Genomic DNA, 12,093 nt, shown 5'->3' on the forward strand with positions numbered 1-12,093 from the left:
AAAAAAAATATGCTCCATCTGATTTTGCTGCTAGCTTCAGGTAAGTGCCTTCACATAAAAATGATAAAATACTGATATGAAATTAAAACTTTATTTGATGTTTTGGTGGGTTTCTTTGTGCAGCCGGTGTCACTTTGTGTTCACACATTAATCACGAGTATCACCTGATAAACATGGAGAAGACATGGGACGAGGCCCAGACGTACTGCAGAGAGAACTATGTTGACCTTGTTACCATTCGCAGCCACGATGACATGAAAAGGCTAGAGGACATGACAGCAGCCAGTGGCGTGACTAAGGAAATCTGGATTGGTCTGAAGAAGACTGGGGCAGCGTCCTGGATGTGGTCTCTGGGGGAAACACAGACCAGTCACGGATTAGCCGAATACACTAACTGGGCCAGTTCACCTGATTCCTCTCACCACTGTGGAGGCATGAGGGGTGATGGGAAATGGCTCAGTGAGTCCTGTGGTACAAATCATCCCTTTGTCTGCCAGGACTGTAAGTAAGAACGCTTAAATTTCACTATTAAATATAATAAACACCTCAGTTTCCACCAATCAGGTACAAGTTTGACTCATTATCTAGATGTTTGGTGCATGGCCTTATTCTTATTCACTTTCCTGACAAAAGTAGACAATTAGCTGCAGTGTTGTGCAAGTTCACACTTATAGCTTCCTTTTATTTGTACATGTAAGGTTACTTTCAACTCAACTCAAATGATTTGAATTTTGGAATAGCTGCCAAAACTAGAGACAGCTTTTTGTTTTGAATGCAGATGATGCCGAACATCTAAAAGAATTTGAAAAACATCGAGATTGAAAAAATGTTTGTGTTTTCCAGGCAGGGACGTTCTAATGAAAGATTATATATTACAGATTGTAGAAATTGCAGTATTTTTTGCAGTGTGAACCATACTAGTGACTAAAAATAAGGATATCTCAGCCTCTGCTGCTTTGATTTAGATTCCTTTTTTTCAGATCTGTCTCTCCCAACATAATTAAAATGTGATTTTAATCAGTGGATTATCTCTTTGAAGGGGCCGCTCACCCTAGAAATCTATACAGTTTTGGTGGGAGTTGCAAGAGTTTTTGAGATATCAGCTGTAGAGATTTCTTACTTTTCTCAAATATAATTTGACTAAATGGTTCAAGTCCTGGGTTGCTCCAAGCATGAAAAAAAAAAAATTGAAAAATTCAAAACCAGTTTCTCTTTCTCAGACCTTGTTTTGAGCAGTTTCTTGTAGAAACTACTTTTTTGTGCAGTAGAATTCACCAAAACTACTTTAGAATCTACTTTCTCTCTATCAGAGGAAGAAAGACGTTCATACATGATTATACATCTAATAAAGAGACATCCCTTCCAACAGTATCTCCAAAACTCTGCAGCTCTACTCCAATCAGGCATAACATTATGACCACTGACAGGTGAAGTGAATAACACTGATTATCTCTTCATCATGGCACCTGTTAGAGGGTGGGATATATTAGGCAGCAAGTGAACACTTTGTCCTCAAAGTTGACGTGTTAGAAGCAGGAAAAATGGGCAAACGTAAGGATCTGAGCGAGTTTGACAAGGGCCAAATTGTGATGGCTAGACGACTGGGTCAGAGCATCTCCAAAACTGCAGCTCTTGTGGGGACTTCCTGGTCTGAAGTGATCAGTATCTATCAAAAGTAGTCCAAGGAAGAAACAGTGGCTGGTCCAATCCAACAGACGAGCTACTGTTGCTCTCATTGCTGAAGAGGTTAATGCTGGTTCTGATAGAAACGTGTCAGAATACACAGTGCATCACAGTTTGTTGCATATGGGGTTGCATAGCCACAGACCAGTCGGGGTGTCCATGCTGACCCCTGTGCACCGCCGAAAGCACCAACAATGAGCACATGAGCTTCAGAACTGGACCACAGAGCAACGGAAGAAAGTGGCCTGGTCTGATGAATCACATTTTCTTTTACATCACATGGATGGACGGGTGCGTGTGCGTCGCTTACCTGAGGAACACATGGCACCAGGATGCACTGTGGGAAGAAGGCAAGCCGGCAGAGGCAGTGTGATGCTTTGGGTGATGTTCTGCTGGTTCCGACTTAAAGGATCTGCTGCTAACATCTTGGTGCCAGATACCACAGCACTCCTTCAGGGGGTCTAGTGGAGTCCATGCCTCGACAGGTCAGGGCTGTCGGTCATAATGTTATGCCTGATCGGTGTATGTGTTTGATTTTGAGATGTACTGTTCCTTTAATGAACCTTTAAGTGCAACACAGTGTGTGTGAGTGTGTGAGTGTTTCCATTCTCTCCAAACATTTTAATCTTCATTTTGTTTATTCACAGACGAGGGTTCCAGTGGGATGTATGTTGTTCTTGAAGCGAAGTCTTGGAGGCAGGCCCAAGACCACTGTCGACTGAATAACAGAGATTTGGTCAGCGTGAGGAGCCAGACTGAAAGTCAGGCCTTACAGCAAATAGTCGGGCCATCGCTGACCTTCGTCTGGACCGGTTTGTTCAGAGACGAGTGGAAGTGGTCAGACCGGAGCAACAGTTCCTTCAGAAACTGGGAGAGCTCTCAGCCAAACAGGGATGGAATCTGTACACTGTACTTTCCCTCTGGAAAGACGTGGTATGATCGAGGTTGTACCACCTTACGTCCCTTCTACTGCTATAATGGTGAGCGTGTGTAATATCTGCTACAGTCTGTGTGTCTCATGTACAGTATCTACAAGTTTTTACCATTAAAAGAAACATTGTTTTGCCATATAATTAACATGAAAGTACTATATGAATGCCGTATAAATAATGGTTTGTGCCATGAAATGTAACCGTGTTTTCCTGTGTAATGAACAGTCTCTAATATGAAATGTTACTTTATTCCATAGAAATTATCTTAAAATACTGTGTAGGCCTTTAGAAATAAAGGTTTGTTACATGAAATATAAGTGTCTTACTGTGCAATTAACAGTTTTTTAAATATAAAATACTTAATTTCACATAAATTACCTTATCAACACAATGGTAAGTACATTTAACAGTGACAAAATGCATTTTTTGTACAGTACTGGTTGTTAAATGTGTATACACATTACTTTCGTTATTGATTAATCTGTTGATTTTTTTTTTTTATCAATCAATTAGTTGTTTGGTCCATATGTCAGAAAATGGTAAATAAGCCCAGTGTCCCAAACCTCAACTGTCTGTTTTTGTCTGCAACTCAAAGATATTTAGTTTACTGTCACCAAGGAGAAACAAAAAATGTTCACATTTGAGAAGCTGAAATCAGAGAATTTTTACATTTATTTAAAAAAAAATATTCAAAGCGATTAATCAATTATTAAAATAGTGATTAATTGAATAGTTAATTCATAATCTATTAATCATTGCAGCTGTAATATATGTTATGGCATATTTCCATCACAAACACAGCGTAAGAGTTTTTAGGCCAGTCTAGTATTTTATTTTATTTTATTTTTTTTACAGTGAACCAAAACAATCTAGACGGTCAAATAGCACTACAGGTCAGAGGACAAATATGTATTTTTGATTGTGAGGTGAACTGTCCCTTTAACATGGTTGCTTTAACTCAAGAAACTGAATATATATGTGATGTAATGTATTATTTCTGTTTGTTTAACCATAGTTAAAGTCACAAGGCAGATCGTGAGGCTGGAAATGAAGTCGAGTTCATTGAACTTCAGCGATCCTGCTGTGAGCAAAGCCCTTCTGAGCGAAGTAAGTGCTGCTGATTGTAAATTTTAACTTTACAGTCATGTTGCTTTTATTAAGACCCTGGTAGAAGCCAAGAAGTTGTTTTCTCACAACCAGTGTACAGTGACCACTATGATTAGCTTATTAAATATATTTATATAAGGGACTGTGGACAAGATAGATATTTGTCTAAAAAAATTATGCCTTGTGCAAGATTTAGCAGACAAGCTCATTTCCATCTGGAGTGCCTGGGCAGGTAAAAGGAAACAGTGACGATAATAAGGATCTAATTTGAATGAAGGTGTGGTTTGTCTTGCTTCCACAGATTCAAAAAAAAATTGAAGGGGCCAAGCTTCATTGGAGAATCGGGCCAGATGGGAAGATTTTCCATAAAAAAGAAAAGAAGAAAGAAAAGAAAGAAGCCTGTTAAGACAGCGACATCAAGTGAATCTGCTACTGTGAAATTATCTGCAGTGCCAAAATACATACATAAACATACTCTAGCTAGAATGGTTGTACACACGATTCACGTGTTGATGAAGTTGTTTTTCATGCTGTCTTCAATTTTTCATGTTCACTCTTATTTGAATATTAACAAGAGGTATCTAATGTCAAAGGGGAACTGCCCTGTTTCATAACATTAAGTCTGCTTACAGGTGGTGGGGAGTACTAGTGCTCCTTATAATTATTTAGAGACCCAACATCTTTGTCAGGTTAACACCCCAATAAGAAGGTCCGCCCAAGAGACTTAATATTTGTTCTGCAGTGCAGTTTCTTTTTATTTTAAAGACAGTCATTCTCAAAAGTATGTTTCCTCTTGCCTCTAGTGGTATTACACCATCTGTCTCTTTCCAGAAATCATGGTCCGGTTACTCAAGTTATCCACAGACCTTGTTATGAGCAGTTTCATGTAGGAACTATTTTCTTTCTAGCGGAGTAGTTACGCTTGATTCTACTGCAGAAAGTGCCATTTAATCCCATTATATTCTAGAGAAGGCAGCCATCTCTATGGCTGATATCTCCAAAACTCAGCAACTCACACCAAAGCTATCTAGATGGACAAATAGCACTATGTGTAAAGGAAAAAAATCTGTATTTTTGTATCTCTAATATGTACTTTAGTGTGACCTGTCCCTTTAAACTCTGTAATTGTTTATACCCAGCTTGAGCAGCAAAAGCTGGGAGATTGTCCTCAGTCTCTATTGAGCGACCATCTGCCTTTTGTGGCTCCAGGGGGAGCTACATGAAATCTGATAATCTGATAAATGTCCTAAAGTAAAAGAGGTGCATTTTGGGTGATGTGTGAACCAAGTTTCGACAAGTAAGAATGAGTGTTTTTACTGTCTACCAAGTCAAACAATGTTATAAAAGTGCACTGCTAAATGTGGGGTACAGTGTTAAGGTAACAAAAAGAAACACACTTGAGGCCTTATTTCTTTAAGAATGACTTTATGTTCCCTCGTAATATTTTGCATTAAAAAAGGCTGACAATAGCAATACAATGAGACAAGCTCAACTGATCTGGAGTGAAAACAAGAAAGGCAATAATCAACGCAGAATAAAAGAGGAACATGCGTCACTGGTGACACACCATCCTTTGACCACAAAATGTCACTTAGCGTAATCCACATCTGACTGCAGCTTTGCTTGAGGCCGAATACTTGCATGTGACGTTCAGAAATTTAACTTGCATTGTTATGGTGCTTGTTTAATAACACAGTGATGAAAATAAAGCATACAAAACAGATTCAGAGATGGCAGTGAAATAACTGGAGTTCATTAGAGTACAGTTTTTAGAGTAAGTTTGAAATGCCTACTGACCACTGAAAGAAAAACCTACATTATTTTGTATGTACAGTTTGAATATGTTTGAAAAAATTAAATAAAATATGGCACCAAATATAAATACCAGTCGAACAGTAATGCCTGTAGTGCCATGTCATTCCACTGCATGTATGAACAGCCTGGCACTCAGTGCAGCATTACAATCGTGTTTTTATAGAAAGCAGATTTATACAGAATGAGTAAACATGGAGAAGTCACAGACTTCCAAGATTTTAAAATACCTGGTGTCACTGTTACAGTAATGTCTCAGATGGTAGAAACTGGAATCACCTCAACAGTCCTGTGCGTTTTCTCTCCATGCTAATGCTCCAAACTCAGGCTGCTTTCCACTTCTCCATTTGTATTTTATGAAACAAATTCAAAAGAAAATTAGTAGCAAAAAATTGCGACATACTCAATGGTGTCAAAACGTACTGCAGTTTCATTAATATTAAATTACACCCTGCAATAAGGTGAAGTGTTTGGAATTTCTACCCTAATTTGTATGGATTGTATGGTGCCATTCATACAGGCATTTTTATTGTAATATTCAAACCATGTCACATAACCTTTTCATTTAGGGTTCATGTTTATATTTTTTAAATGTTTTGACTGTTAAAACTAAACTAAACCAATAAACTGTACTGTACTTGAATCACACCTCTTCATTTGTTATTCTATGGACCTTTTTCCTTCTCATATAACTACCACACAGCTAATATACATACACAAATACAGATGCAAATCAGTAAAAACATCACCTCCATTATATCAGTTTCTCCATGGAGCCGTCTCTTTAATGTCATCTGGCTGGCTATAAATTTCTCCCACTGCACGAGGAAAACAACCATCTTTCCTCACTAAATAGTCACACATTTATGCTTGCACACCTTCCCTTTAGCATCCTTTCCCCCGAGCAACTACCTACTGGTCTTTCTTGACCTCTGGCCGACTCTCTTCTGTCTTGCTGGGCTCTTTTTGGTTGGGACTCAGCAGCTGTATCAGGTCGTGCAGAGCTTTTCTGATCTGAGCACCAAATTTATGGGCATCCTGGAGGGAAAACAGAATGAAGAATGAGGATGTAAATGTGTCTGGGAAAAGAAAATCATTTGCATTTTGTAAACTTACTTCACACCCTCAGAGTAAAAAAAAAAAGCTGTGCTCAAAACATAAATGTGTTGTTATTGTTGTTAAAGGGATAGTTTGGACTATTTGAAGTGCTAAGAGCTAAGCGATTGGCTGCTTTGGACAGGGCCAGCAGCCACATAAGGCACATCGGGCGTGTCAACCAGCATCTACTGTCGGTAATGACTATCGACAAATACTTAACACAGATCTACATCATATAATCTTAACTTTCTCCTTTAATATTAGATTCTTTAGAACTCTCAAGTACTAATAACAGTGTTTGTCTAAAAAATCCAGTATCGCTCTGGGTGTAATTACGGATTACAGCTCTTAATTACTGATAATATGCACATCTTGTCTACTTGTTCTAAATAAAAGTAATTTCAAAGTTGCAATGCTCTGATATAAAAATAAAAATTATGTCCTGGCACTTCTGCCATGAGTTGAGAAATTTTGTTCAGTTTTCTTATGCAGCATAAAATCACTGCTTTCATTAAACTCACAGTTTCTGGACATGAGTGCTTGCATGAGATGTGGAAGTTAATCACATCTTCTCCCAAAATGCTGTATGACACCCCATAACCGTCATCAGCCACCTGAAAGAGATGCAGACAATATTCACACTCATGGCTGCTTAATGAATATCAGAATGGAGAACCACTTTCAAAGAAGAAGAACCAGTGTTGTATGCATGAGAAATATTTCAAAAAAAATATTAAAGATACTTGCTTATATACTTGTAGTACTCATATACTGTATGTTGTGAGATGTAATTACATACATAAACAAAACTAGTAGAATTAAATGCTACAATACGAAAATTTGCATTCATGTCTGGGTAACAGTTCAATGTCTGTTTAGGTGACTGAAGCACTGAGAGCCACACTCACCGGTCCAAAGCCCCCTCCACAGGAGACATACTCTGGGTGGTTGACCATGTCAAACAGCTCCATCTGCTGGATTGGAGTCTGACTGGTGGACAGCCTCCAGGGCTCAGACAGCACCTGAAATACCCACAAGAAGCCGTCACATGAGTTTGCTGAAGGAGCTACGGTATTAGCTCTATGAAAGAGATAAATACTCATAGTGAACTGGAGAGTCTGATGCAAATAAAGTGACAAAAGAAAGAATTAAACCTCTTTCAAGAAAGGAGACTCCACTCCGAGGTATTTGGACACTACATAGAGGCAGAAGAGGTGTCTGTCGATACCGGCTCCAGTCATAGCCAGGCGATATAGCTGTTGGTGGTTTTCTGAAGCTGCGCGGAACAAACGCCTGCACACATCTGCTGCCTGGTGGAGAATGGCATGAGCGGCATGACTGCTTGGCATAGCACACGTTAAAAATAGCCACCATATGATTTACGAGAGGAAAATAGCAATTAGACATAATCATTTGTAATGCAGATTTATTTTCATCAGTGGATCTTTAATCATGATGATGCATGCCTGATGTTTTAAAATTATTTATAATCTTGCACCCCGTTCTCTTAGAGGATGTCTGACCTATCCCAGCAGGGGCATAGCCAGTAGGATTAGACAGGGGCATCTACTAAGAGTGACTGGGTGCTGCAAGTTCAGAAACAGCCTTTGGTCAGTCTGCTTTCTTGGTTTAAGTTTAAGAAGTGGAAGTCCAAACCCATAAACATTACAAACTCTGGAAGCTTGTCACCATCAATGATAGCCTTATATTTATTTTATTTATCATAACTGATTCTGTTTACTATCTCACACTGACGGAATTCAATTACATGTAATAAAAGCATCATCCTTTGAGTTACTATCATGTACTCCACCATAAACTTCCTCAAACACACAAAATGATGAAAATCAACAGACAGTTCCCATGATCTCACCTCTCCACCCTCAAACGCTTTGACGAAGGCACAGCTCTCATTGGTACAGGAGCGAACAGTCTCGGTCCTGCCCTCCCTGAACAGACGGGTCATGGAGGATTCGTACGTCAAACAGAACGTCCTCCGGTCCTGGAACCCAAAAACAAAACTCACATGCAGCAGATAATATTGACAGTCCCAGATTCAATGTGCAAATGTATAAATTTAACGTTGTCAGATTTCACGTGCAGTGCACAAAACCAGAACAGCACATAGACTGCCTTTTGTTGATCATGTAGATGTATGTATGCATACAGACTTCTCTGCTTCAGAAGGAGGCTCACCCTGTAGTAGGCCAACTGAAGAGCCATCTGAATGAAGGCATCTGGGCTGACTCGGCACTTCTTGACCTTTCCTTTGCCAAAGTCGCGGAAGGCAAAAACGTGGAAGTCCACATCATCAGCCAGGGCTTGGGCCACTGCTAGAGACTGGGTGATTTGCTCCTCACACTGAGAGAGACAAATCCAAACAAATATCAACAGGACTGAGATACCTGTAAGAATAAACCACTATTTGTATCAATAGACTTGAGTTTTTTCTCCTCAATCTAAGTGGTCATTAAAAATGAACACCCTGTGGTTAAAATAATCCCAGCACAATGTATGGTAATGTGTTTACAACTGAAACTTAAAATACTGTGATATTTTCACAAATGTGTTTATTCACTTTCGTGCTGAGTGTTACTGATTGATGTCACTCTCATGTTTGTACCCCAAATATGAAGCTACAGTTGCTTAGCTGGAGTATTATCATTACTTGGAGGTTGCTAGGCAACAAGTGCCGACTTCAAGAAGTTAGTCCAGCACTGTGAAACCACAACTTCTTGTTTTTATATTTGGGTTTGTGTACTGATTAATCAAGTGAGATACAATTTAAAGACCCCCTCCAGTGAAAATCACATTTTTAACCTTGTTAACATGCCAATGTGGTGTTTTTCATGTGTTATCAGACATATCAGGAGTGAGATAAGCAGTAAACACCATGTCTGAGCATTTCTTACTCTGAAATTGCAGTGAGCAAGGGCAGTCTCAAAAAATGGATTCAGTCAGGCTGAGTATATAATGTCATGTACCTGAGGAACCAATCCCATTAATCGAGGGAGGGGGGTGGTATACATATTGTCGGTGACGCCCTGCACACAGGAGAAGCCTGATGCAGCTAGTTACTGTGATTAGCTCACAAAACAGAGGAGAAGCCAGGTGCAGCTAGGTTAGGGAAGGGGTGGGGGTTGAGGTGTGAGTGGAGAGGGTGGGAACTATTTCCATATTCATGAATCCTTGAACACTTGTAGAGGTAGTCAGTCATTTTAACAAAGTATCTGAATTGGTATTTTGCAAAAGAACATATCAGACAAAGTTAATTTACTTCTTGCAGAGCATTTCATATTGTTTGAAACATGACTGGAGTTGGTCTTTAATATAAATACAATTTAGAGGAGCTGGTAGGTGTACATATGCTCTTTTAGATAATTTAGGCTGGTGTTAAAACAGGGTTTCTGCGGGTTTCAGCAAGTTAAATTTGAGACTTTTTTAGACCAGTATGGATGCATTTTCAGGTCTTATTTTACATCACTTCTCACTAAAAAACAAACAGAAAAAACAACAAGTTCTGTCAGTGTCAGAATCAGGAAACATGATTTGAAACAGCTCACCTACACACCTCCTATGTCTTCATTGGATGGTAGTTGCAGGAGTTTTTACAGCATGATCAATACACACATTTAAAACACAACTAATACCTAGAAGACCAATCAAAATTGGATTTAATTTTTTTTGGCAAAATCATATTAAATACATTTTAAAAGGTGGGATTTGTCCCAAGCACAGCAAAAATAAAGAGACATTGTTTTTTTGTTTTTTTTTAAGGAAATTGTTGCATATTATGCCTTCAAGGTCAACATTTCAGATTATGAATGTTAAGACGTTTAAAGACGTGAAGAAACACTGTAAAAACTAACAATACCTTTTCAAATTTGGAATAATCAAACTGGGAGCGACTACGATCTTGTAATTTCAGTATTAGCATAATGTGAATTGTGGCATGATGGGGTTTAGCTCAAGGGAATTGTTAGTAAAGGGAAATGTGTGAATCCATAACTAACCTCTGGAGAGATTTCCCAGTTCAGCTTCTGTGGTCGTGGTAGTGATGAATCCACTTCTCCTTTGCAGTGACCCTCTACATTGTAACCGAGCTGGAAACAGTCGGTGGCCAACGTGTACTGGAAACACACAGCAAATATAAGTGATGGCCTCTTCTCAGGACCAGACGATAACAGTGTGCAACCTACTTTTCTGTCATATGCCTCACCTCCCATAAGTGTGATAAGACCGGTGCATCAGCCCACGCGTGCTCTGCATTTATGCCGTTCTTTCCATTCTTATAGTAAACGACTGAGAAGGACTTATCAAACCACCTGCATGACAACCAAGACAGTGACTGAAAGCTATGGGAAAAACTACAACAATTCAACAATAAAGTATTAAAAAGTAGTTATCTAATTACATTTTCATAAGACAGTGATCAGTTATGTGTAAAATTACCTGTCGTAACATTTCCCGTGCAGCAAGGATTTTGCATAGCAATCTAAACTCGCTGCCGGGTCATCTCCCATCATTCCCTGTTCATCATCATCCAGGGTCACAAAGAAGGCGGCTTTCTCAATGCAGTCCAAGGAGCGTTTATTGATCCCACTGCTGAAATACTTCGCCCTGGCTTTAGCCCATGGAATTCTGGGAAATATTTCAGAGGAAAATTATTACATTACGCTAAGGAGGCAGTATGCTATACAGCCCATGTGATTAATGGACTGTCGGCTTGTCAAACCGACCTGTCTCCTGCTGTCAGGGCTCCCAGTTTTTCCTCTCCTTTGGAAGGAGCTGCTGGGTCATCGAGGATTCTCTGAATCTGGAACTCAATCTCCCTTGGGGACAGAAGCCTGCCCGCCTGGTACACCTTCAAGCGAAAGTAGCGACCTCTGTGGTACACCGCTATGTAGTCACTGTCCTGCCAATGTTGCACAGTGTCTTCACACAGAAAGAAAGAAAGGAAAAGAGAACAAAGTGAAGGAATTTTGTTCCCAGTGTCAAAAGGCATAGTTCAAAGAGGATGCATTTAAATTAAGGAAATACATATGCCTTGTCTTAGGGTTATTAAAAACCTGGATATGGATAAAACTACATAACAAATACATACATAAATATCTTACAGAATACATTTTTAAACTTACTCTTCCTCTAATGATTCAAACTAGACAACTGTCTATCTTTTGCCTGTAACACTTTGTGAACAGGCTGTCCATGCGTGCAGTAGGCAGAAAGTAAAATATGTTTGAATGTAAAAACTCTTGGAAAAAGAGGAACCCTCCTTCCATTGTCCACTAGATAAAGGCTAAAACAACAGCAACCATGTCAACTACACAGTAAGATCCCTGAGATATTTTCACAACATCCCTGACACACCCAGTTCCACAACTCAGCTGCTGTTGCCAGAATGTAAAGGGTGCATATTATGTGGAGTGACATGAGAGAGATGTGGGGTGATCTGATTATA

The 12,093-nt window shown here is 39.3% G+C and overlaps 2 protein-coding genes across 3 annotated transcripts in view; one reads left to right on the forward strand and one right to left on the reverse strand.

The window, feature by feature from the left end:
* LOC146311928 (C-type mannose receptor 2-like) lies at positions 1–6,182 on the forward strand. Its single transcript, XM_084740756.1, has 5 exons — positions 1–40; positions 124–501; positions 2,331–2,663; positions 3,631–3,722; positions 4,024–6,182. The coding sequence occupies exons 1-5, from the start codon at positions 10–12 to the stop codon at positions 4,126–4,128; spliced, it is 939 nt and encodes a 312-aa protein (XP_084596882.1). The 5' UTR covers positions 1–9; the 3' UTR covers positions 4,129–6,182.
* Positions 5,128–12,093, reverse strand: part of LOC146311929 (carnitine O-palmitoyltransferase 1, liver isoform) — a 23,494-nt gene continuing 16,528 nt past the window's right edge. For both annotated transcript variants that reach the window (XM_084740755.1, XM_084740754.1), the window contains exons 10-19: positions 11,372–11,567; positions 11,085–11,273; positions 10,852–10,957; positions 10,646–10,762; positions 8,829–8,993; positions 8,506–8,634; positions 7,787–7,942; positions 7,541–7,654; positions 7,154–7,246; positions 5,128–6,572 (exon numbers count right to left, since the gene is read on the reverse strand). In XM_084740755.1, coding sequence (XP_084596881.1) covers positions 6,447–6,572; positions 7,154–7,246; positions 7,541–7,654; positions 7,787–7,942; positions 8,506–8,634; positions 8,829–8,993; positions 10,646–10,762; positions 10,852–10,957; positions 11,085–11,273; positions 11,372–11,567 — 1,391 coding nt within the window. In that variant the 3' untranslated portion in view covers positions 5,128–6,446. The remainder of the gene's footprint in view (positions 6,573–7,153; positions 7,247–7,540; positions 7,655–7,786; positions 7,943–8,505; positions 8,635–8,828; positions 8,994–10,645; positions 10,763–10,851; positions 10,958–11,084; positions 11,274–11,371; positions 11,568–12,093) is intronic.

The sequence above is a fragment of the Lutjanus erythropterus genome, chromosome 17 (genome assembly GCF_056507025.1).
Source record: "Lutjanus erythropterus isolate fLutEry1 chromosome 17, fLutEry1.hap2, whole genome shotgun sequence".
Classification (NCBI taxonomy): domain Eukaryota; kingdom Metazoa; phylum Chordata; class Actinopteri; order Lutjaniformes; family Lutjanidae; genus Lutjanus; species Lutjanus erythropterus.